Below are 25314 nucleotides of genomic sequence, written 5' to 3'. Positions count from 1 at the left end.
TTGGGTGCTGTTTCTCATTTTATCGTCACAGAAACTCCAGGTGATAGGGACTATTAGTCTCATCCCTGTTTTCAGGAGAAGAATCTGAGGCTCAGAAAATGGATGTCATATTGGAGGTCGCGCAGCTAAAAAGTGGCAGAGCTTAAGATTTTATTTATTGGGTCATATTGAGACGAGACCATATCGCAGAGAGAGGGAATGAAACTGTAGTTATCTTCTGCTATATAACAAACCTCTCTAAATTCCTTGGCTCAGAACAAACACCTTTTATTTAGCTCATGATTCTATGGGTCAGCAATTTGGTCTGGGATCAGCTGGGTGGTTCTTCTGCTAGTCCCTGCTGAGTTCAGCTGCTGGGTTCAGCCCAGGCAGCTGTTTCAGAGGGTTGGTTGGCTGTGAGTTGGGGTGTCAAGGTTGATTGGGCCACATCTCGCTTTATCACCCAGCAGATGAGCCAGGGTTTCTTGATGTGGCACTAGTGGCAGAGATCCTGAGGGCAGCAAGAGAGGAAGCCCCACCCAGTGCATGAGCATGGTCCAAACCTCTGTTTGCATCGTGTTTCCTGTTGTCCCAGTGGCCAAGCAAATCACATGGCCAGGTCGAGTCAGGATGAGAAGAGCTTGGCTACAGAGAAGCTGAACAAATTGGGAGCGTTAATGGGTCAAGCTGGCTCTGGAGCTAAGATGCTTTATCATCACAAGCCCCCCAAGGTTGAAAGTCACTGGTCCTCCCCACCTCCAGGCAAAACTGAGATACAATCTCTTGACTCCAGCCCAAGGGAGTCTTTCCTGTATAGACCCCCACCATTCCTCCTCTCCCAGGACCCAGGAGTCCCCATACTTGGCTGCCTCCTCCTAACCCCAGTCACTTCCTCCCTCAGATCTAGAAATCCAGGCTTCCAGCTCCAGTTAAAATCCCAAGTATCTTCTTTTCCCCCTTCATATCCCAAAAGAACAGACACACAATGGCATGTCTACTTACTTTTTATTCACTCCTCCAAAAAGCACCACAGGCCAACCACACCCTTGATTTGCCCTTCAGGGTTCCCCACACCAACGGACACAAGTCCTTCCATCATTATCCAGAAATGTAGGAAACTCAGCTAAGGATGAGATTGTCTCATCCACTCACGTTCTTTGTGCCTATTCTGTTTCTGGCCATGGAAATGCCAAGATTCATCATACATTTCCTTGAATTCTTGCCTTTGAGGGTCTTCTAGCCTGGAGGTGTCAGGTATACACATCCTGATGGCACCAGCAATCCTTCCAAAGGGAGGCTCAGTCTTTTCTTCTTGGATGTTCCCAGAGACAGATGCCTCACTAGCAACCTTGTACCTCCACAAAGCCTAAAATTCAATGCCATCAAAAGTCATGATTTAAAAGGCAACCACTCCAAAAGTGCCGATATACAATTATATACAGTAACACAATCAGCATTCCCCAACAGAGAGACACACACAAACACAACTCGGTCTTTGCTTTCTCAGATATGATCTCTGGCATGAGGGCAGAGGGAATTTGGAGCAGAGAGCAGAGATGTCAGACAGGACCAAATCAGAGATGGTGTCAAAGTGGCAGAAAAACAGATGGGCACTCTGTGAACAAAGGCATGGAGGTGAGGCAGGAGGTGCCCAGACTACAGTTGTCTTGGTGCTGCCCAGGGCTGAGGGCATGTAGGTAAGGGCATCCAGACTGCCACTTGAGCTCCCAGTGTGCCAGGCTTCTCGGGAGGAACTACAGTATGTTGACTTGTGAGAGAGAGAATGCATATAGCTATGTACACACTGAATTCTCACAACAACCCTGTGAGGTAGATACCATTTGCTAAGTGACTTGCCCAAGGTCACCCCCAAAGTCAAGAGGATTGTCTGACCCTAGAGCTATGCTAATAGAATTTCACTTCCCCTAAGGCTTTGAGTGAGCTTTGAGGATAATGCCTCAAATTCAGTATAAAGCCAAATGCTTTTTCGCATCTTGCCCATCTCAACTTTGATGGGACAAATTGTGCCAGGTGGGAATTCAAGATAGAGATGGGGGAGCCATCCCTCAAGTACTTGCCCCTCAGATCAATTACCCTTGCCTTCAGTTGTCAAAGGAAATAGGACTTTGGAAGGAGTTATGGTTCTCGTCCAGCCATTTCACAAATGGGAAAACAGGCAGTGGCCAAAGTCACCTGGAGTGACAGTGGCAAAGCCAAGCTTGCTTTCCAGGTTCCCTGACCTCAGACAGGCACTTCCTCTCCATTATATGCTTATGTTTCCCCCCATCTCATTCCTTTCCCAGTCTTGTGGCAAGAGGCCGACAATCTACATTCCAGCCTTAGTTCTGCCACTGACTAATGAATTAAAATAATATTTACTAAGCACCTACTGTGTGTCAAGCACGATTCTAGGTGCTGGGGGTACAGTGGAAAACAAGATGGACAAAGGGATAATAGCCAACAAACAGGTAAATAAATAGATAAATAAGGTAATTTTCTACAGTAATAACTGCTACAAAGAAAATTAACCGGCTGAAATGAATAATGGGGTGGGGGTGAGCTACTTCAGTTAAAGTGGTCAGGAAAGGCCTTTCTGCGGGGGCATTTGAGCTGAGACCTGATTGACAGAAGGAGCCAGTCATAGAAATCTCAGGGCAGAGCATTCTAAGCAGAATGAACAGCAAGTGCAAATGTTCTAAGGCAGGACCCAAGGTGGCCCATTCAAGCATCGAAGGAAGACCTAGCAAGCTGGTTGAGGGATAAGGTAGGGCAGAGAATGAAAAGCGGCAGGGGCCAGACCATGTAGGGCCTAGAGCCTGCCCTCTCTGGGCTTTGCTCTCCCCATTAATCATAAAAGAGATTCTGCGGGGTGGTCTCTCAGGTTCCCCGCTCCCCCGTCCCTGTTTTTGACACTGAAGAATTCTGTGACTCGTGGCTGCTCCTTTACATGTAGGTGGCAGCCCAGAACATTCCAGGCACTGTGGTTTCTGCCTTTGCCTCAGTTGCAGCACATTCCCACGGGCTAGAACATCTGCCCAGCTGTTCTGTGGGTCGCTTGCTCACTGCAGCACTCTCTGTGTACACCAGAAGGCAGAGCCTCTTGAGGATGCCTGAGGGAACCAACACAGAAACATCTGGGTTAGTACAGCAGTATAGCTGCTTCTCTAAAAAGGCAGGTGTACAAAATACCAAGGCCAGAAAGGGTTCAGGCTTGACGACAGAAGAAACCAAGGCCAAAAGAAGACAGAAACCACTAGAGAGAGGGACAGAATAATTTCCCCAGAGAGGCCTCGAATCACTCAGCACCTATGAAATGGGGGCAGTCTTATCCTTTCCGAAAGTCACAGAGAGGGGGTCAGTCTCCAGGACCCATATTCATTAGGGATTTGCAGAAGAGACCTCCGAGGTATGGGTTCTTGCCCTTCCATACCCAGAAGACCTCATTCCTGGTCTCCGACTACCCAGAGCCCACAACGCCCCTCTTACCTCCTCCCTTCATTTTCGTGGGGGCCATTCTCCCCACAACAGCTAGGAAAGGAGTCTAGGTCACCAGGCCCCCCCACCCCCGATGAGCAAATATGAAATATCCCTCTACTAACCAAGAAAGGCCAATGTTTCTAGCTCTGTAACACAGCCCGTTCCCTCTAGATGCAGACCTCCCATTATCCAGGAATTAGGAACCAAGGTCCATAGCCCACTTGGGATCCAGGAGTCTGAGGACCCATACTGTTCCTCCCCTCTCCCCCATGATGATTCAAAGCCCACTGCCTCTTGAGGAACTGGGAGCCTGTGTGCAGGCCTATTCTAAGGAAACATAGACCTATGTCTCTTTGTGGCTCAAAGTCCAAGGGTTCCAGCTCCCTGGAGTTCCCAGACCCAGTCCTCCATACTGGAATCCCTAGTACATGGAGAGCCCCTTATCAGAAATCAGGGCTTCCTCTCCCCCTCCCCCTGGAGGACTACACATCCAATAATAGATCGTTTCTACTTCCTTGAAGACCAAGATATACCCTCTTCTAGGAGTTCAACCCCTCAACTCCCCTCAGAACACAAGTCTGGGGGTCCTGCCCAGTGATCCCCAGAATAATCAGGAGTCCTGACCTCCAGATTCTATTCTCCTTCAAGACTCAGGAACCCAGGTAACTGGAAGCCACATACCCCAACCAGTAGTCAGAGCCTCATCCCATTCAAACACCCAGGATTTGAAGTGGCCGGCCGGGTGCTGTTAGCTCAGAGGCTCAGATATCCCATGCCAGAGTCTGGACCCCCAACCCCCCTCACTCTAAACGGGACTTGGAGTTCTCAGCCCCTGGAAGCAGAGCACTCAGAAAGTCCCAACTGTGATCCCCACCCCTCACTGTGCAGGCGCATGGGGTGCCAGCACTGCCTCGGCGTCTGCCAGCATCTCGTCCAGTGCCTGCAGTAGGACACCGTGCGCTGCACGGTAACCCAAGCCGCCAGTGGCTGCTGCGCCACCCGCGGGCCACAGGAAGGAAAGCGCCCCCAGCGCTGCGCCCCCAGCAGTGCCCTCGCCTGCCCAGGCACCCAGCCTCGCCTCCACTTCAGCACGTGTTACCGGGCCCGGGAAGTGCGTCCGCTCTGCCAGCTCCCCAGGTGCCATTCCCAGCATGCGTTCGCGTCGGGCCAGCGCCGCTGGTTCGAGCCCTAGTGCCCTCCGCCACTCTGCCAGCTGACCGCGCAGAAGCGCCACGTCACAGGCCCAGCCGAGCCCGGGTACTGGGGCGGCCGCTGCCGCCAGGCTGGCCAGCAGAGCCGGCCGCCACGCCCCAGCCCGCAGCGCAGCAACCTTGGTTCGGGCTGCGCGCGGAGACATTGGTGGCAGCGCCAGTAGCAACGCCCCAGCCTGGGCCGGGGCAAGTGCGCGTCGCAGCCACTCACAGAGCCCGGGGAGTCCGCCCCGCCGCAGGGGGAACACCGGCGGTGGCGCCTCCTCCAGCACCTCCCATGTATCGTCCTCCGGGCTCCCGGTGGCCACACGCTCGGAGTCCCCGCTGCCTGATTGCTTCGAGCCACCAACCTGCTGCAAACTCTCAATGCCTGCTTTCGCTGAACCTTCCCCACTGCCTGCTTTCTGTGATCCAGTGCCCCGTGTCTCCCTTCCCTCGCTGCATGCCTCCTCCAACCCCCCTACGTCTGCGTTCTCTAGGCTCTCGCCCCCGCTGGGTTTCTCTGCCTTTTCCTCCTCTTCCAGAGGCTCCGGATCCTTGCCCTGGCCGTCTGTTCGCACGCACACCAGCGGTGCATCCGGTAGCACCAAAGGCCTGACCTGGGCCCAGTCCTCCTCAGTGGGGGCCCCAGGAGTAACGAGGATGAGAACGTCATAATGGGTAGGGTGGGGGGCAGCAGCAGTGCCCGCGGAACCAAGAGGTACGGTCCAGAGCACCACATTGGAGCGCTCTGGGGCTGGGTAGGGCGTGGGTTCCGCGGGCACTGAAGCAGGCACGGCCCCTGGGTCCCCAGGATCCAACCCAAGCAGCATGTTCAGCACAAGGCCCACGTCAGCCATGCCAGCCACAGCCAGGTCCAGCCGCGCGCTGCCCAGTCGCTCCAGGCTACCACGAACCCAAGACAGTGCCGCCTCCAGACCACCGGTCTCAAAGGCTTCGCGCACAGCCTCCAGCTCTGCTGCGCCCAGCACCTCGAAGCCATCCTGAGCAGGTGGCAGGAGCCTACGGGGACAGGAAAGGATGGAGTCAAGGGCAAACGGGACTAAACGCGGGAGAACTAGACTAGGGGGACAGGACTGGGCTATGATGACAAGGGTGGAGCTTTCTGAATAATCCCCGAGTGAGGCAAGAGCAGGAAAGGGAGGGAGGGGGTCAAATAATGGCACAGCCGATAGAAACCCGGGCTATAAAGAAAAGGATAGGGGCTTAAAGCAGGAATGGGGCGTCTTGTTGAGGTCAGGTTTCTCAGAGCCTAAAACCAGGACCCCGCCTAAATCTTCCCCGAGAGAGAGTACTTGGGGGCGGGGCTTCTCCAAGGGACCTTCAAGGTTAACAAAAGGCCATGCTGGGCCAGGCAAAACACACAAAGTGGGGCTTGGAGCAAAGACAGAATCGCAACTGTATTGTGGGCTAAATGAAAGTCGAGCACTATTCACTATTCGACATGGGCAAAGTCACCAAGCACACTTTTTCCTGAGACCGGGTGTAAGGAAAGGAATAAAGACCAGGGGAGAAGCCTCATCTACTAGTTCCTACCAAGGAGGTGTGGCTAAGGAAAAAAGAGGAGCAGTGGGCCTGGAGGAGAGGTGGCCCCTCTCTCACCCTCATTTTGACATCTATGAAATGAGGGGACTGCGTGTTGTGGGAGAAAATTCAGGAGGTAGCTAGCAAGAAGGCACAGAAACAAGAGGGATTAGAAAAAGGAAGTGGGGGAGGGCACCCAGAAATAACGAGGCTCACTGAGGGTGTGGCTTTGGGCGACTGGGATAGCTTGAGAGCCAAGCTGACAGGGAAGGCAAGGAAGAGTTGACAGTGTACAAGTCCTTAGGTAAAATCCTCACGAGGGTCACAAGCTTGTGTGGGAGGGAGAGCTCTCCTTCAAACTTTTGCCTGGGGATAGCATTTGGGCCGTAGGTCCTGGTGTCTCCTAGAATACTCATTAGGAAGTGGGGCTTGTGACAGAGCGCTCACAGGAGGTGGGTCCTGGATAACAAGTCCGGACCTCCAGCTGGCCTTTGGCTAGGGCCGGGCCTAGATGACAGAAGAGTTAAGCACAGAGCGCTTGCTTGGGTGGAGCCTCCCTGACCTCAAAACCTGCGCTGAGGGGCGGGACCTGGATGCCGGAGCAGGGCCTCCAGCAGGTATCCCGTCAAGCTTAGTCCCAAACTCGCTGGGGGCGGGGCCTCGCAGACCTCAAAGATCACTTCAGGGGGCTGGGGCCTAGACTGTATAGGACCAGGTCCCCCCAACCCACACTGAAAGGCCGCGCTCACCTCTGCAACGCCTCCGCCTGGCTCCGCAATGCTCCCCGCAGGCGCTCCAGCTCCTCGCAGCTGTTGCTGCTGCCGCAGTCCGTCTGCAGCACGAAGAGAGGCGCGGCTCCCAACCCCGTGCTGTCCAGCAGGGCCGCTGTCTGATCCCGGGCCTGGGCTTCATTCTGTGAATCCCCAGGACCGAGGTTCCGCACAGCCAGCAGAGGGGTCCCTCGGGCCATGGCAGCCCGCGCTGCTTCCCCCAGTGCTGGAGCCAAGGGTTCGCCGTTTCCCTCGGGGCCGGGCAGCACCAGTACCAGCACGTTAGCCTCCGCGGCCCAGGGCCCCGGCGCTGCGGGGGGGCAGCTCAGCTCGCCCAGGAAGAGGCCTGGGCCCGCAGCTCGCAGACTGGGGACCCCGGGATCCGGCCGTCCATCGGGGATATCTACCATCTCCACATCCTTGTTGCACAGCGCTGCGATCAGCGCGGACTTTCCCGAACCCGGAGGCCCCAGGAACAAGGCGGTCACGTCACCCCGCGGCGGAGGCATAGCTGGGAAGCAAGGGGTGAGGAAGACCCAGGTCAAGAAGACCCAGCCATTTTCTTTCCTAGTCCTCCACCCTGCCCCCTTCTTCCATTCTCGGTTGTCACTCCCAAGGATCTAGAAACCCGGCGCCCAGACCCTATTCCCCAGGGACCCCGAGTCCTAGCCAGCCCTTTTCCTGTATGTTTCCCCTTCTGTTTCAAAAACTCAGAAATCCGGCCTCCAGCCCCGTCCTCCCTCAGGGACAGATTTTTTTTTTTTTTAGTCCCCCTCGCCTCCCAAATCACCAACCGAGCAAACAGCCTTCACACGGAAGAGCGCAGTTGCCGGCAGTGGGTCAGCGGCTGAGAAGCCCGCCCCTGGGTCGGGCGGACAGAGGCCGAAGAGGGTGGAGCACAAGAATTTGGGGATGTCTAGACAGGATCCAGGCTCTATCTAACCTTACGTCACTCCTTTTAGGAGGTGTGTCTTGGAAGCGTGATCTCAGGGACACAGCCTTTCCCAGCGCCTGCGCAGAACAGCCGAAGCGCACTCGCTCCCGAACTCCGGCTGCCGCAGTGACGGAAACAATGAGGGAGCCAGAGCGCCTGCGCGCCAGGAGCGCCTAGCACCCTTGCGCAATAAACTTAGATCTGTACGGCACGGGGGTCTCGTAACGTCATCATAATGCACCCCAGTGCAGAGAAGGACCCCTCCCGTTATTTTTGAGGCCTGAGTAGGCGTGACTTCATCACTGCCGGTTGGCAATCCGAGATCTCAGTTTCGAGAAGCTCACCAGGCGAAAGGGAGTGGAAACCACCAGGACCTTACGACTCGGTGGGCCCTATCCCGCTTCCCTCCGGGTGGCGGCGCTGTGACAACATACTGACAGGCACAACGAAAGGCAGCCCTCTGCTGTCTGGAGAAAAGCCTGAGCTACCAACCTGGGGAGGGAACCGAGGGCAGTGCTTGAAGCAGCGGGACACAGCGGCTGAAATCGCGCGTGGGAGGCGGGGGCTCTGGGTGGAACAAGAGTTACAGGATGTCAGAGAAAGATGTCTCCCGGGAAGAGGCGGGCTAAAGCGTGGGTACCACTACCTGTCTCGACAGGTAGGAGATGGGGAGGAGGATGGTGTCAAAGATCAAGGGTTCCGCGCTCTGAATTCAGGGAGCTGGTTTGATGTAGGTCTTAGGTCTCACACAGGTGAGATGGCGCTCAGGGGAGTCACAAGCTTTTGGGAGAGTTGAAGCTTCTCTAGTGAGAGCTCCATCAGGTCAGAGTTCAAGGAAATGGTATCTCGCGGGGGGAGGGAGGGGGTGTCAAAAGCTGGCAAGGAGATCCTCTACATTAAAGGTCATCGAATTAGCAGGCTCTCTAAGGCTGGGGACAGATGAGCTACTTCATTTGATTTACTATTTTATCGTGTGTACTACTCTCTTGACCAGAGGGGTCCTAGTCACCATGGAGGACCCACCCCCTGAAGAGACCATGGAGCAGCAGGATTTGTCCAAGAGGAGTCCCCGCAGTACAAAAGGCAACATCTGTGAGTACAGCTGGCCAGAGGAGGGTGGGGTGCAGAAGCTGATGCTAAAAGGATTTCTACAGTATTTCAATGTCCAAGGCGCTGCAGGCACTTGTTGGGGAGCTGCCTTACCAGAAACTGACACTCCCATCCTTACCCATATGCTCAGATGTACCCACCCTGCTTTGTCCACCTAAATATGAATGGGATGCAGTTCAGAGGGACAAAGTGGCATCCAGAGAGGCTTGGGGTGGGAGATGTGGCACGGAAAGAGCAGAGACTGTGAGAAGAGCCCCAAGGTTCCAGTCCCAACTCTGCCTCAGACTTTCAGTGCAACAGGGGCCTTGGTTTCCCAATGTGTCAAAAGGGGTTCCACTACTCACCTCATGGGGTTGTTACCGGGATTAGCAGCAGAACAGAGGAAAGCTTGAGGCTAACGAAGGTAGCCGGTTTGACATGGCAACAGCTTCTACTGAATGTTTGCTCTGTGCTAGGCAATTATCACTCCTTACCTCATTCAGTCCTCCTAACGGGACTCTATGAAATTGGTTATTACCACTTTCAGATGAGGGAACTGCGGCAGACAGGTTAAGTATTTATAACAATGAGAGCCAGTGTCGATGCCCTCCAGCCAAAGACCCCCTTCCCCCGCAGGGGCACACCTGTAGTGGGACAAGTTGGGTTTATTGCTTGCTCACTGCACAGAGGAAGCACAGACCATGGGGGCACTGGGGCATCTCACTCAGTAACAGTTACAAAGGACTGATTATAGGATTTGGGTTTGTGGTAGGTGACTTTGCGGAGAATTCAAAGAAGCGTTTTGCTCTGGATTGGATAGTGACAGGAAGCAGGGGCAATTGAACGGTCAGCTATCTTAAAAAACCTAGAAGGCAGAGGAACAAAGCAAGGCACAAGCTGTGATTGGTAAAGCAGCAGAAATCACTCATATATTAGCCAGGACGGAGGGTATTTGGTCATTTTTGTGGCTTGGAAAATGTTCCCATTTTGTGTTCAGATGCTATTATGGCATGGTCTTGTCCGGATTCATGTCAGTCACAGAGTAGCCTTTCTGAGGATGTTCTGTGACATTGTGTATGTTCAACAGGAGCCTATCTGTGAGTGCCAGGCCGGCTCCCGGCTGTGGGGCTGCTTTTCTCTTTCTCAATAGTAAGAATTGCAAACCATCATGTATGACTATTCTAAGCACTTTCCATAAATTCATTCATTTATTCCTTACAACAACCCTATGAAGTAGATGCTGATACGGTTTAACCCCATTTTCCAGATGAGGAAACTGTTGAACCTGCCTAGGAAGTAGTAGAGCCAGGATTCAATTCCAGGCAGTCTGGCTCCAGAGGCTGTGCTGTAAATAACACAGCTCTGAGGGAAGGGCAGACTCCCTGGGTTCCAGTCCTGACTCCATTTCATTTCCTAGCCTCATGATTGTGGACAAGTTGCCCAACCTTTTGGAGCCTCGGCCTGATCATCTGTAAAACAGGTCCAATAATAATTTGCCGGTACCACTATCCAGCCCTGGCATACAGCCTGGCACATAGTAAGCACTGAATGTTAATTGTTGGCATGATTCTGGGGTTTGGGAGAGGTCCTGGAGACTCCTGCTGGCCTCCCCCGACCTCTCCCCACATCCCTCAGGCCATCTGGGGGCCCTGCAGTGCACCCGCTGCCTCATCACCTTCGCCAATTCCAAGTTCCAGGAGCGTCACATGAAGCGGGAGCACCCAGCGGACTTCGTGGCCCAGAAGCTGCAGGGGGCCCTCTTCATCTGCTTCACCTGCGCCCGCTCCTTCCTCTCCTCCAAGGCCCTGATCGCCCACCAGCGCAGCCACGGTCCAGCCACCAGGCCCTCCCTGCCTGTTGCACCCAGCACTGCCCAGCCCACCTTCCCCTGTCCTGACTGTGACAAGACCTTTGGGCAGGCCGCTTCTCTGAGGCAGCACCGCCTGGCGCACAAGACCCGCGACCCTCCTGGCCCCTTCGCCTGCACTGAGTGTGGTCAGGACTTTGCCCAGGAAGCTGGGCTGCATCAACACTACATCCGGCATGCCCGGGGGGAGCTCTGAGTGCAGCCTCAGCCCTCCCCAGGGCAATGGAGGCTCTGCAGCCCGTGGGACCCACCTCTGATATGGGACAGGTCCTTCGAGGGACTTGCTTCCCTCCTGGGAAAGGCAAAGGGCTCCTGGTAAATAGGACCCGGAAGATGCTCATTTAGAGTTTCAGTCTTTGGAGGACACAAAGACCTTCAGAGTAATAGGAAAATCAGACAATAGGGAGATCTTTTGTTTAAGAAAAAAAAAATGAGCAAGAGGGAAAATTGTTATTTGTATTTCCCTCATTCCCAATTAAATAGTTTGAAATCACAAGTAGCTGCAGATTGTGTAATGACCTTTAATTCTGCCCAGATGAATGCCATGGGCTGTAGAAGCAAAGTGCCCTGGGTTTGTGCCTGAATGGGGACAGGGAAGGTGAGGTGTTGCTGGCCTGTCAGGCCACCAGATGGGTCCCAGATGGAGCAGCTCAGGCCTCTGGAATAGGGCGGCAAAGTTGGATGCTGTGCTGAGCCATGCGGGGGTTGCACTTCGAGTCCTCGTCTCCCCACCCCCTGCCAGCCCTGCCCACTCAAGGAGGGGCCGTGGCACTGAATGGCCCCCCACCTCAGATCATCTATTGCCCATTTAAATAATTTTATGTACCATTCTGGTACATTTTGTATATGGGTAGGTAAGATGGCATGAATAAACTAACAGAAACAGTACCTAAAAACAGAAAAAGTCTACATTAAGATATTTAAACAAGGAACTCGGGCTTTTTAGCAGGAATTCCCAGAGAACATACGAAAGGCATGAGGAGTGGGGAGCTCAGGGCAGAGCTGGCCTGGCCTGTGAAGAAACTGGTTTGGAATCAAACAGAGATACCTTCTGTTTCCTGTCGTATTTGGCCAACATTGGAAGATTTCCCATTAGACCCGATTTTCAGCTCTTAAAGGCCCAACCCGGGCTGCGTCCCACAGGGCCAGTTTTTCTCCCTGCTGCTAGAGACAATGGTTGATGCCCTGCATATAATAATCCGACTCATTTGAATCGACGGATGTTTTTAAAGCCCACAGGTGGGATGGATGTGGTAAAGACTGGTATCTGTCTCCCAATTTCTTGTTAGGCACATGATGGTTGCAAAGATTACATTCCCCAGACTTCCTTGCAGCTAGATATGGCCATGCCACAGTTCTGGCTAAATTTCTGGGTGGTCCTCAAGCTTTAGAAAGGGACATGCCTTCCCTCCACCTTCCTACCTGTAATGTGGACACGGTATCCGGGCATCTTGGACCACGAGAACAACACGTGGGGTGGCAGAGCAACAAAATAGCAGGAGCCTAGGTCCCTGGTTGACTTCATGGAGCAGAGCCGTCATACCTGCCCTGGAACGTCCACTTCCCTACTGTCATATAACAGAAATAAGCCTCTATCTTGTTTAAGCCACCACTGTTTGGGTCTGTCACATGCAGCGTAATTTATAGCCTAAGGCAGCAGTCTGCAAACTATGGCCAAATCCAGCTTGCCTCCTGGTTTTGCGAATAAAGTTTTATCAGAACAGTCATGTTCATTCACTTATGTATTATCTATGGCTGTTTTCACACAGAACAGTAGTTTTGAGTAGTTGTAATAGAGATCATATGGCCCACAAAGCCTAAAATAGTTACCATCTTGCCCTTTACAGTAAAACTTTGCTGACCCCTTCTCTAAGTGACAGATATACTACCTACTCTGAGCCTGGAAGCAGGAGTCCCAGCCTGGGAAATACTACCTCTAGCGGGGTGTGTGTGTGTGTGTGTGTGTGTGTGTGTGTGTGTGTGATTTGGGGCAGGGCTAGCTAGCCTGAATCTCTGCTGAGGTGACTTATAGAGAAACTGGCTTGGAGTCAGTTGGCTATCACTTTTTCCCAAGATATCAATTTCACCAAAGCCAAATATTTCCTTTGACACCTGGTGAAAACCCAGAAGTTTCACACCACCCTCTCAGTGGCTCCCCTAACCCCAAACCTAAGGCTCTAACCCCACATGCTCTCCCAAGATAGACAGCCACCTGCTCAAGTCTGCTTTTGGCATCCTATTCTCTGTACACTCTCCAGATGTCATAGAGTCCCAAGATTTAAATAGCATCACTGGTAACTCCCAAATCTTTATCCTTCCCCCAGACTTCCCCCATGAGATACAGACACCTGGATGACAAATGGGAGTCGCAAACTTAAAATGGGTTATCACGACTCTTACAGCCCCCTATCTCCACAACTGCCATCAGATTAGTAAACAGTGCACTCTACTTCTAAATTCCTGAAGAGTCTACTTCTCACCCAGCCCTACTCTCACTACTACCCCTGCTATGACTGCCCCGCCCCCGTCTCTACCACAGACCACTCTGTATGTAAATCAGCTTATGTCACTCATTTAAAACCCTCCAATGGAATCCCATAAATAACACCCAAAGACCTCACCCAAGCCCACAAAACCCAACAGTGCTGGCCCCAGCCCACTAAGCAATCTCCACTCCCTCCTTGCTCTGTTTTCTTCACTGCACTCTAGCCATACGTACCAGGCTGGCTTCTGCCTCAGGGCCTTTGCACTTGCAGTTCCTTCTGCCCGGAGTGCTCTTACCCAGAACTTTGCAAGGCCATCTCCTCAGAGAGGCCTTCCTTGCGTGCTTGGCTAAAGTAGCCCCTCCAACTCTTACCCTGATTTAATTTCTTCCCAGCACTTCAACACCTGGAATTATCAGACTTTTATTTCATTATCTGTGTCCTTATGCTGGAAACCATGCTCCTGAGGACAAGTGTCATGTTTTTCTCACTGCTTCATCCAAAGCACCTAGGACAGCGCTTACCATGGAGGCTCAAAAAATATTCCTTGACCGTGTGTTTACCTGTGTCTCTTGGCCTCCAGCCTGCCTTAGAGAGAAGGCTTCTGTTAAGTCCTGCCCATGAGCGGTATGGGCAGAGGAAGGTAAGAAGGGAAAGGGCCTCACCTTGCTTTAGGCTCCAGAGGGAACCCCTCCAGCACCTTTCTATACTCTCACACAAGGCACTGCGCCCCTCCGGAGGTTTAAGCTCCAGCAGCATGGCACCTCGTCACTGATCCTACACTAGCCACACGTGGCCTGCCCTCTAGGCACATGTGGTTTCTCATAATCTTGCTTCTCTTTCTGTATCCCTGTCCTAGAGGTGAAAGCTTCTTGCAGACACTAATTTCTCGATTACCTCACTTTTCCATGCTTATTCTTCAGGCTTCAAACACCTGTGTGACCAGTTCCCTGTATTAAATCAGCTCTTTGTAAAGGGGATCAAATATATGGTGATGAAGGAGAACTGACTCTGGGTGGTGAATACACAATGGGATTTATAGATGATGTAATACAGAATTGTACACCTGAAATCTATGTAATTTTACTAACAATTGTCACCCCAATAAATTAAAACAAACAAACAAACAAAACCAAACAAACAAACACAAAAAATCAGCTCTTTGGAATTTCTAGCTCCATTTCCATATCCTGACTGGGTCCTGACTGAATGACCCCACTGGCAGCAGGCCGGGACTCCTGATGACCCGTTTCTCATGATCCTTAAGAATTGTTGCTGATGAATGGATAATTCTGTACATCTGTGCTTAGAAAGCAAGCCTTGTCTAGGGCAGAAGAGGGCTTAAGCATGCTGTCCCAAGAAACCAAATCCATCCGTACTGTTTCAATGAGCTCTGCATTTCAGCTCTGAAGATTGTGAGATTCAGAGATGCTCTGCTATAATGGGTATTCAAGTATCAGTTCAGAGTGGATAAATGTCAGGGTCTGAGCTTCTAGGATGGAAAGTGTAGGTTTTGAAAGATGCTTTGGTCTAAGATACTGTAACAGATGTCAAATGCAAATGCTCTTTGAGGTCAAGCAGGTACCATCAATCACTGAAGCAGGCAGGTTTGGAGGTCCAGATGCCTGACAGTGGGGCCTGGGCACACAGCAGGGAATACCCCATTAGCATGAGGTGACCCCAGCTCAGCTGCAGCAAACTACTGCCCCATGGGATTATGGGTTCAGTAATCTAGATCTCATTTATTTTGCAAGAGAAGCCAGAAACCCATTTCTATGTGAAATCTGCACATTTTAAATGTTGGTAACTAAGATGATTAAAAAACTCAGTAACTCTGTGGAGACCAAATACATTCCTGCAAATCAGATGGTGGCTCCAGACAGCCACTGCCATTTCTGGTGTGTGGCTTAATGACTAAGAATGTGTGGAATCAAATCTGGGCTCTGCTAGTTACTAGCTGTGACTTTTAGAAGATAACTCAATGTCTATATGCCCTAGGTGTAGCAGCTGTAAAACGGTCATGATAGCAGCCCCTGTGCCTCTAAGGATTATGACGATGACTCAGACTCAGAGAGAAAGCCAAAGTCGGTATAAGGGTTTACATGGCCTGGCCCTCTGCCCCTCCCACCAGTCTTCAGCCTGCCGTCCTCAGCAACAGCCTTGAGGCCCCATGTGCTCTACCACAAACATCCCAAGCAGACTCCAACCTCAGGGCCTTTGCACTTGCTATTCCTGCAGACAGCAGTCATATGGCTCATTTCCTCCTCTCTAACGCTCTGCTTTGATGAGAAGGCTCAGTGAGGCCTTCCTGACCACCCTATGTGAAACTGCATCACACCTACACAAGCCTCCCCATCCTCCTTCCCTTTCCTCCACAGCATGTATTACCTTCTAACAGTCTATACATTGTGTGTTTCACTTCAATATCTAAGTGTCTGTCTGTCTTCCCCATCCACAAAGGCAGTGTCTTTATCATGTTCACTGCTCGATTCCAAGCGCCCCAAGTAGTGGCTGCCTCTTGCAGATGCTCAATAAATCACTGTTGAATAAATGAGTAAATAAATAACAGCCCCTACCTCATAAGGTTCCAAGGCGATTGTCCATATAAAGCTCTTAGCCCAGGGCCTGGTCCGCTGTGAGCGCTGACTTAATGATGGTCATTACGGTAATTCAGGTTCTATTCTTGAAGGTTCTTAGTTGCCAAGCTTCTATGAGTTAACACATGTAAAGCGCCTTAGAATAGGGCTTGGCACACAGTAAATGCTCAGTAAATGGTAACTATCATTATAATTAGGCTTCTATTTTCAAAGCAGTTTCGGTGCCAAGCTTCTGTAAATTAGTACTTCCCGTCTCAGAGCGAGAGCCAAAGTTTGGACAAGGCTGTAAGAAGCTGGCCCTCTGCTCCCCTCCGGCCTCATCCCTCCAGCTCTGCCCTCCCTCCCTCTGCTCCAGCCACTCTGGCCTTCCTGATACGGGCAGGCTCCTGCCTCCTCCCACCCAGAACTTTCTTCCCACAGATGTGCATCATTCCCTCCTTCCCTCCTGCAGGTCTGTCACCTCCTTAGGGAGGACTACACTATTTAAAATTGTAACCCCCTTCCAGAACTCTTCTCCCTTCTCTGCTTTGTTTTTCTCCACAGCAGTTACCACTATCCAGCACACACTACATCTCTCACTTGTTTACTGTCTGTCCCCACCAGTGTTTCCTTCCCCACTCCATGTAAGCTCCATAAGGACAAGGGTGTATTCCCGGGTGTATTCCCAATGCTTAGCACACACAGCAGGTACTCAAAAGATGTCTGCTAAATGAATTCATGGATCACAGGCCTTACCTCACAGAGTTATTCTAAGGACCTGATAAACTCATGCAAATAAAACGCAGAACTCTGTCAGTGCTGGGAAAATGGCAGCTGTGATTATGATTAAGGTTCTATTTTTGTAAGTTCCTAGATGCACAACTTGGATGAGTCAACATATATAAAGCTCTCAGAGTGGCACTTGGCACCCAGGAAGCGCTCATGAAGCACAGCTATGATTATAATGAACGTCCTCTTTGTGAAGGTTCTTAGGCGAAGTGGCAGAGAACACGAGCTATCCTCCACAAGCTGTTTTCTGCATTCTGGGCAGTTGGCTAGACTGCCTTTCCCAGACTCCCTTGCAGTGAGCTGTGGCCATGTGACTAACTTCTTGGCAAAGGAACATAAATGAAAGCAGTATGTACCACTCCTGGGCTGGTGCCTAGGAGAAAATATGTGTGTCTCCCCAGGCTCCCAGACCATGGCCACCCGTCGTCACCACGTCGATGACAACGGGCTTAAGGGATGGTCTGGGCCCCCAAATCACCATTTGGAGAAGGGCTGCCTGCCTACCTGAAACACCCACCCTGCACTATTATATGAGCAAAACAAAATTCTGTTGTATTTGAGTCTGTACATCATGGGGACCTTGTTCAAACCACATTGAACATAAACACTTAGTAAATATTGTCAACGATCCTGAAGTTCTCCCAAGAAGAAGCCCGGGTGGGGGGTATAAATGCCCCCACACACTAGAGTGTACGTACACACACACACACACACACACACACACACACACACACTCTCCCCAAACACACGGGACTAACACACACAGAATTTGGCGTTTATTCTGGCCTTCACACATCTACTGCTAAGACAACACAGATCGGCGGTGCCCGTCCCCCATGACCACTCCAATCTCCTCGGCCCCTTCCTCCCAGCCCACCCCTTCTGCGAAGCTCCCTGCTTTGGGGTGGGGGGGGTCTCTGCCTACACCTCACCCCGGGCGTGCAGCATGAAGTGCCCATGCAGCTCCCCGAGGTTGTCGAAGGAATCCTCACACTCCGTGCAGTGATAGGTCCCCTCCTCGTCCTCGTCCTCCTCGTCCTCCCTCCCAGCTGGGCGGCCCTCCCCAGCCCGAGGCGGCTCCTCCTCTTCCTCCCCGAGGACCCTGCCTTCGGGGGCTGGCGCTTCCTGGGGGGCTGTAGCAGGGCAGCAGAGCCGGCAGGGTGGGGTGCCTGGAGGGGCCTCCCCAAGAGGTGAGCGGCCACAGAGCTGGCAGGGCTGAGCTGGGGGGCCCGGGGCCTGAGCTGCACGGGGGGCCCGGCGGGAAGGGCCACCCCGGCCCCCGCCCAGGCGCTGCTTCACCTTGTAGCCAGGGTCATATTCGGGGTCGTCAGTGGTCTCCTCTTCCTCCTCCTCCTCATCTTCTTCCTCTTCGGAGTCTGGCTCTGAGAGTGTGTACTCGGAGTCAGAGGAATGCTCGGGACCTGGAGGGCGACAGGTGGGGAAAGACAGAGGCATCAGAGGACAGGGCTGTGCCCGGCTGTCCCCTCCCTGGGCCCCATTCAGGCTTGCACTGTATGGAGAGGGGTAGCCTGGGCACAATCCTGCTCTTCCCCACAGATGTTCCCCGTCGCATAGAACAGGGTTTGGCACACAGTAGGTGCTCAAACAAATGAATGTCTTGTAAGAACTACATTTTTTTTTAAATCGAAGCCTTTTTATTTTACGTACAAAGAGCTGACATTGTTTCTGCTATAAGATAGTTAGCTTGCATGATTCATTCATGGAAGTTCACTTAGTCCAACTTAACGAAGCCTATATCCTTCGCGTACTGACGGAAACACTGGCGACACATATTGAGGCCGTATTTCCGGATCAGACCGTGCAGGTTTGAGCAGACACGGCAAGAACGAGAACCCTGACCGAATTTTCTTGGATGGCTCCAGTAGAGCTGCCGGTGACTCATCTTGCTCCCTCAGGCGCAACGAGGTAAACGGACAAGAACTACATCTTAAGGGGTTACTAAGGACAAAATAGGGCTAAAAGTAGGAATAGCAAAAAAAAATAACAGTCCCAGCAGCATCCATTGCTATTGGAAGAGGCCTATTCTTTTTTTTTTTTTAAGATTTTATTGGGGAAGGGGAACAGGACTTTATTGGGGAACAGTGTGTACTTCCAGGCCTTTTTTTTCCCCAAGTCAAGTTGTTGTCCTTTCAATCTTGGTTGTGGAGGGTGCCGTTCAGCTTCAAGTTGTTGTCCTTTCAGTTTTAGTTGGAGGGCGCAGCTCAGCTCCAGGTCCAGTTGCCGTTTCTAGTTGCCGTTTCTAGTTGCAGGGGGCACAGCCCACTGTCCCTTGCGGGAGTCGAGGTATTGAACTGGCAACCCTGTGGTTGGGAGGACACGCTCCAACCAACTGAGCCATCCGGGAGCTCAGCAGCAGCTCAACTCAAGGTGCCGTGTTCAATCTTAGTTGCAGGGGGCGGAGCCCACCATCCCTTGCGGGACTCGAGGTATTGAATTGGCAACCTTGTGGTTGAGAGCCCACTGGCCCATGTGGGAATCGAACCGGCAGCCTTCGGAGTTAGGAGCATGGAGCTCTAACCGCCTGAGCCACCGGGCCGGCCTAAGAGGCCTATTCTTGTGTATTAACTCACCTAATCCTTACAGCAACCCTGTGAGGGAGGTACTGCTATTATCCCTAAGTGACAAATGGGGAAACTGAGGCACAGAGCAGTGAGGCGTCCAGTTACACAGCTCTAACCGGGAAAGCTAAATATGGGTGATGGCCTACATTGGATCATTTTAGGGAGGCAAACATTTGAACAGGTATTTCAGCAAATTAAAACACACAGTATCTATGTACTTTGATACACTCATATATGTGGTTTTACATACAGTCATGTGCCGCTTAACGACCAGGATACATTCTGAGAAATGTGCTGTTAGGCAGTTTCGTGGTTGTGAGATGTTGTGGTTGTGCAAACACCACAGAGCGCACTTACACAAACCTAGACAGTCTAGCCTACTACACACCTAGGCTATTGCTCTGTGGGGAGGAAAATTAATTTGCCCTCTACCCTTCTGGGTTCTTGGCTGAGACATCCCTGCAATAAAAGACAAACAGAAGACAAAAGTCTAATGACATGTATACCTCCTGTGTACATGGGACAGACCCAGGAACACTGAGTAATTCCCCCAAAGGCTGAAGCCCCCACCTTAATTAAATTCCATCTCCAGTTGAAGACAAAGAGGTTGGGCGTGGGGTGACCAGGAAAAGCACAGTAACCAGGGGCAAGGTTGTATGCAGATTTAAATCCTTGTCTTTTGCATGGATAAGAGTTTTCTAGAGATAAAGTCATTTCCATCTTCCAGGTACAGTGAGAGACACCCCTTACAAATGGAGACTTCCCTTACAAATGTAAATGTCTTTTACAAACGGTAACTTCTTAGTTTTCAGAGCTTCTCCCAAATCTGCCTTTCCTTGAAAATAACCAGCCTAAAATAATCCTTATGCCTAACAGCCCTCCAGTTGACCCTTGAACAATGCAGGGGGTGTGTGTGTGTGTGGGGGGGCGGTTAGGGGCCCGGATCACCAACACAGTAGAAAATCCGAATGTAACATAAGTCGCCCACATGCAGACTCACAACCACCAGTTGACCCTCTAACACCGAGGGTCAACTGAAAAATCCCAGCATGAGTGGGCCTGCGCAGTTCAAACCTGTGTTGTTCAAGGGTTAAATGTATTTTGGGGTGACAAATTCTGTTCCCCTATGGCTCCCAGGCTACAACCTGTACAGCAGATTACTGTAGTGAATACTGTAGGCACCGGAAGCACAATGGTATTAGTGTAACGTATTATGCTACAACATTAAGATGGCTATGACGTCATCAGGCAGTAGGAATTTTTTCAGCTCCAGTATAGGCTTACGGGACCCCGTCATACATATGGTCACCGAAATGTCATTAAGTGGCACATGACTGTATATATAAATATCTAGTGAAGTGAATTAAAATATTTATAAGTATAGATATATTACTGTGATTTCATAGGTATGAAGGACATGCCTAGGACAAACTTAGGTTAAAAAAAGGAAAAACATGTAAAGTCCGTGCACAGGAAAGGGTGATATCAGCAGTTGCTATGGGGGGTCTGCACACAAACACTGGTCTGGGAGGGGGGAGTCTCCACTTTGGCAGCAGTGCAGGAAATACTGGCTTCTTTCGGTGCAGTGGCAGGAGCCTGCCAAAAGCACCTCCTAGGACTGCAGCAGCCTTGCCCTGCATCCATCAGCCCCCCTTCCTCAGTTTCCTCTGGCAGCCCTAACTCAGGAGCCCGTTACACCTGAGCCAGCCACACCGGGCTCCTGTGCCTCCACACCCCAGGCGTGCACCCGCCTCAGGGCCTTGCCACCCTTTCTGGAGGTGGACTAAGGCTTGCTCCTGCCCCTCCGCCAATTCTCTGCTCAAGTGTCACCTTCTCAGGGGCACCCTGGTCACGCTGTCTAACCAGCAATCCCTCCCCAGCATTCCCTATGGCCCTAACTTTGCTTTATTTTTCTCCTCTACTTATTTTACACAACATCTGCTTGTGTGTTTACTGCCTGCCCCAAAAAGCAGAGACTCTGCCTGGTTCATTGCTTGGGTGGCCCCGAGTCCTCATCTCCCACGTCCAGGCCGTTGCCTCCGCTCTCCTCTGGCCTGGGGTGACCTTTCCTTCACTACCAGCAAACTCCTGCTCTTCTTTAAGGCCCCAGCTCCCATGTCACCTCCTCTTTGAGGTCCTCCCTGACTCCCCAGGGGTTAGTGTCTCCTCTGGGTCCCCTAACAACCTGACCATCTGAGCAGTGAATGTCTGGGTCTAGAGACTAGCGACTCCTGGGAAAGCAGGACCTGGCTGGCAGTCTTCGTGTCGCCAGCAATGCTGAGCCCGAGTCAGCAGGAGGACACATTCGCTGAATAGCTGCAAACCACAGAGGAAACATCTCTGCCCTTGGGATGGGGCCCCACCCCTCTTTATCCTCCCACCTCTGACTTCACACCACCTACCCTCCAGGGCCTTCCATGCCCACTATGACTTCATGCAGTTGGCCTGTGAAAGGCAGCACTCAGGTCGTCCCCCATGGCTAGCTACCAGGTCTTTCACGTCCCCCGTGGCTTCCAGGACCACAAGCCCTTTTGCGCCCACCATGTCTTCTCCACCTACAAGATCCTCAAAGCCCAGTGTGTCTCCGGCGTCCACTGGACCCTCGATGCCCACAGCATCTCCCAAGCCTCATGCCTCCGTGAAGACCACTAAATCCGCAAGGCCCACCAAGCCATCGACAGCACCCAACTTAGTCAGGAGCCCCAGCAGTTCCAAGTCTACCAGATCGGCAAGTACAAAGACAGCCCCTTCTAAGCAGCCCAGCAGCCGGTCCCAAGGCCGCAGCAGGGCGAGAACACCCAGCAAGGCCAGCACTGATACCAGGGCCAGCACTGACACCAGGGCCAGCAAAGCCAGCAAGGCTGGCAGGGTAAGACACCACCAGCAGAAGGGCACACACAGCCGGGGCAGAACTCCCAGTCGGAAGAGACCTCAGGGTGCAAAACAAGGTATGCCCAGCAGGGAAAGAACTCCTACTTCCCAGCAAAAACAGAGTGGGGGGAAGAGTTACAGCCAGCCTAGAACCAACAACCAGGAAAGGAGTGAGAGCCAGCCTAGGAATAAGAGCAGAGAGAAGAGTTATAGCCCCCCAGGAGCCTCGGGTATGGGGAAGAGTTTGAGGCTGGTTGTAACCCGCGGTAGAACAAAGAGTTACAGCCCCACCAGAATTCTCTTCAAGGAAATAGGTTACAGCCAGTCTCCATCATCATCGAGGAGGGTAAAGAGTTACAGTCAGATGGTTACCCTCAGCAGGGAATGGAGTTACAGCCCAACTGAAATGTCCAGCAGGGTCAAGTGTTACAGCCAGGGTAGTGTACCCAGCAGGACCCGAAGTCACAGCCGATCTAGCACCCCCAGCAGGACTCAAAGTCACAGCCGGTCTAGAACACCCAGAAGGGCAAGAAGTCGCAGTCGGAAGAGGACCCACAGCAGGGTGAGAAGTCACAGTTGGAAGAGAAATCACAGTAGGGCAAGAAGTCGTACCCGGAAGGGAACTCCCAGCCAGATGAGAAGACATAGCCAGTCTAGAACCCCCAGCAAAGAGAGAGGTCACAGACGATCTAGAATCCCCAGCAAGGAGAAAGATCAGAGAGAATCTAGAAGCCCCAGCAAGGACAGAGATCATAGCCGATCTGAAACCTCCAGCAAGGAAAGAAATCACAGCCGAGCTAGAACCCCCAGAAAAGAGAGCTATCACAGCCAATCTAGAACCTCCAGCAAGGCAAGAGGTCATAGCCGATCTAGAAGCTCCAGTAAGGAAAGAGATTATAGCCAATCTAGAAGCTTCAGCAAAGAAAGAAGAGATCATAGCCGATCTAGAAGCTCCAGTAAGGAAAGAGATTCTAGTCGATCTAGAAGCTTCAGCAAGGAAAGAAGAGATCATAGCCAATCTAGAAGCACCAGTAAGGAAAGAGTTTATAGCCAATCTAGAAGCTTCAGCAAGGAAAGAGATAACAGCCTATCTAGAAGCTCCAGTAAGGAAAGCGATCACAGCCGAACTAGAACCCCCAGAAAACAGAGCGATCACAGCAGAACTAGAACTCCTAGAAAGGAGAGAGATCATAGCCAATCTAGAAGCTCCAGCAAGGAAAGAGATCACAGCCAGTCTAGAAGCTCCAGCAAGGAAAGAGATCACAGCCGATCTAGAAGCTTCAGCAAGGAAAGAGATGACAGCCGATCTAGAATCTCTGGCAAGGAAAGAAGAGATCACAGCCGAACAAGAACCCTCAGAAAAGAAAGAGATTACAGTGGAACTAGAGCTTCCAGAAAGGAGAGAGACTACAGTCGTTCTAGAACCTTCAGCAAGAGAGAGGACAGCCAATCTAGAACCCCCAGCAAGGAGAGCATTCACAGCCAATCTACAACCCCCAGAAGTCTCAGCTGGAAAGGATCCTTTAGCAGGACACAGAGTCCCAGTCAGAACAGAACACCCACTGAGACAGGAAGCCAACCCCCCTCAAGATTTCTCAGCAGAGCCCCAATCCCAAGCCAGGATCATATTCAAGTCAACACCACCACCTCTAAGGCCATCTCACCTGGAGAGAGGTCCTCATCATCTTCTTCCAAACTGGCGTAGCCCCCAGTCTCAGCTGGCTCACGGGTCTCTGTCATGGCCAGGGGACGGGGACAGAAGACAGGAGCAGAGCAGCAGCTGGGCAGTGTCCCTCCCCGGCCAGCTCTCCACAGCCACACCTCGGCCACAAGTTCTCTAATGCAAGATGTCAGCAGGTAGAGGGATGCTGGACAGGGGAAGGAAAGGCCTGTGGTGACTCAATAAATTTTTACATAGCATCTGCCTCCCCAGGCTTAGCTGTGTGCTCAGTGCTGGGGGCAAGGCAAAGATGGCCCCAGCTCTGTCCCTGACTGCCTCCAAGGCCTTGACTGTAGTCCCTGCCCCTCTGTAGGCCTTAATTTACCCACCTGAGTAACAAAGCTGTCTGTGGTTCTTATTCAATGGGGTGGGGAAGGGTAAGATTCCAAATATTTAAAGGTGGGAACAAGCCTGGGCACCAATCAGAACTGAGGGTAAAACATGGTCCTATGCCCAATATTAATCCTTTTGTTGCTAGAATGTGGGAAAGCCTGGAGTTCGGGGAGGATCCAAACTAGCAGTTGGGCGTACGGATTACTTGGCATAGTGGTGATATACCAACCAGTCTAGAAGTATTTAAATATTTAAACAATGGTATGGTTGCACTAGTCTGTGAATGTCAGTCCTAGTTCTATATCCATTAATACCTTGGCAAGATAGTGTCTAAGTTTGAGTCCTAAATCTGCCACATTCTAGCTGTGTATCTTCAAGCAAAGGACCTAACTTCTCCAGTCTGTCTCCTTCTAGATGCAAAAAGGGCTTCCAGGATTTCACTCGTGTATTCCTCATCATCATGTCCAGACAGATTCTCTCCTTTGTATAGATGAAGAAATGGAGGTAGAGAGGATTAACAAGTAGCCCAAGGTCACACCAACTGGGAGAAACATGAACTAGGATTTGAAGCCATGTCATCCTATATCTCATAAAATGAATCCTCGGCTGAAAATATTTTTCGAGGATTCAGTAGGTTCATTCATATAAATTGCTCATATGTGGCAGGTCCTCCATTAACAGGCTGTTACTACTCCCACTTCTGCCTCTCTATAAACCATTCCAGATTTCTCACCTGTTCCTGTGCACACCAGGGCTTTTCACATCTGTGGATCTTAGCAAATCCTGCTGTTCTTGTCTAGAATGTCCTCCTTCCCCTTTGTCACGCCTCCTCACCCTACAAGTCTCACCTCAAACACAAGAACTTCTGTACTTCTTCCCAACCCAAATACCATGTCTGCCTCTACCAAGAAGCCTTCTCTCAACTCCTCTCCTTTCTCTCCCTCTTCACCAATACTTCCCTACACACACACATACCCACTTCGTCTCCCAGTGCACTACCTAACAGGGAGAGCTGCAGAACAAGTTAGTGAAGGAAGATGGCAGCCTCAGCTGCACCTCTTATATGTCAAGATCTGTGCTGGGCACTAAGTATACAATGGTGGAAAATA

General features: G+C 51.6%; 4 protein-coding genes and 1 pseudogene across 6 annotated transcripts; 2 read left to right on the top strand and 3 right to left on the bottom strand.

Moving 5' to 3' along the window:
• Positions 1–967: 967 nt before the first annotated feature.
• On the bottom strand, positions 968–18126 carry IRGQ (immunity related GTPase Q). The gene is made up of 4 exons (XM_019756582.3): positions 17999–18126; positions 15911–16042; positions 6941–7472; positions 968–5669 (listed from the first exon to the last, which is right to left on the bottom strand). The coding sequence occupies exons 3-4, from the start codon at positions 7468–7470 to the stop codon at positions 4334–4336; spliced, it is 1866 nt and encodes a 621-aa protein (XP_019612141.1). The 5' UTR covers positions 7471–7472; positions 15911–16042; positions 17999–18126; the 3' UTR covers positions 968–4333.
• ZNF576 (zinc finger protein 576) lies at positions 8050–12574 on the top strand. Of its 3 annotated transcripts, none has more exons than XM_019756588.3 (3): positions 8050–8280; positions 8890–8987; positions 10620–12574. In XM_019756588.3, exons 2-3 carry the CDS (start codon positions 8906–8908, stop codon positions 11045–11047), a joined length of 510 nt encoding a protein of 169 aa, XP_019612147.3. In that variant the 5' UTR covers positions 8050–8280; positions 8890–8905; the 3' UTR covers positions 11048–12574. The 3 variants fall into 3 exon arrangements, with proteins under 3 accessions (XP_019612147.3, XP_019612145.3, XP_019612146.3); XM_019756586.3 differs by lacking the exon at positions 8050–8280 and adding an exon at positions 8287–8527; XM_019756587.3 differs by lacking the exon at positions 8050–8280 and adding an exon at positions 8287–8553.
• Positions 17456–23949, bottom strand: ZNF428 (zinc finger protein 428). The gene is made up of 2 exons (XM_088800136.1): positions 23817–23949; positions 17456–18120 (listed from the first exon to the last, which is right to left on the bottom strand). Exons 1-2 carry the CDS (start codon positions 23890–23892, stop codon positions 17621–17623), a joined length of 576 nt encoding a protein of 191 aa, XP_088656262.1. The 5' UTR covers positions 23893–23949; the 3' UTR covers positions 17456–17620.
• Positions 18145–21081, bottom strand: LOC109460825 (small ribosomal subunit protein uS14 pseudogene; annotated as a pseudogene).
• Positions 21364–23857, top strand: SRRM5 (serine/arginine repetitive matrix 5). Its single transcript, XM_088800135.1, has one exon. It carries the CDS (start codon positions 21716–21718, stop codon positions 23855–23857), a length of 2142 nt encoding a protein of 713 aa, XP_088656261.1. The 5' UTR covers positions 21364–21715.
• Positions 23950–25314: the final 1365 nt, after the last annotated feature.

Source organism: Rhinolophus sinicus, chromosome 8, assembly GCF_057876585.1.
Source record: "Rhinolophus sinicus isolate RSI-liver-muscle chromosome 8, RSI-T2T, whole genome shotgun sequence".
NCBI classification, from domain to species: Eukaryota; Metazoa; Chordata; class Mammalia; order Chiroptera; family Rhinolophidae; genus Rhinolophus; species Rhinolophus sinicus.
Note: the sequence above shows the minus strand (reverse complement) of the source record. Positions and strands in the feature narration are given on the sequence as shown.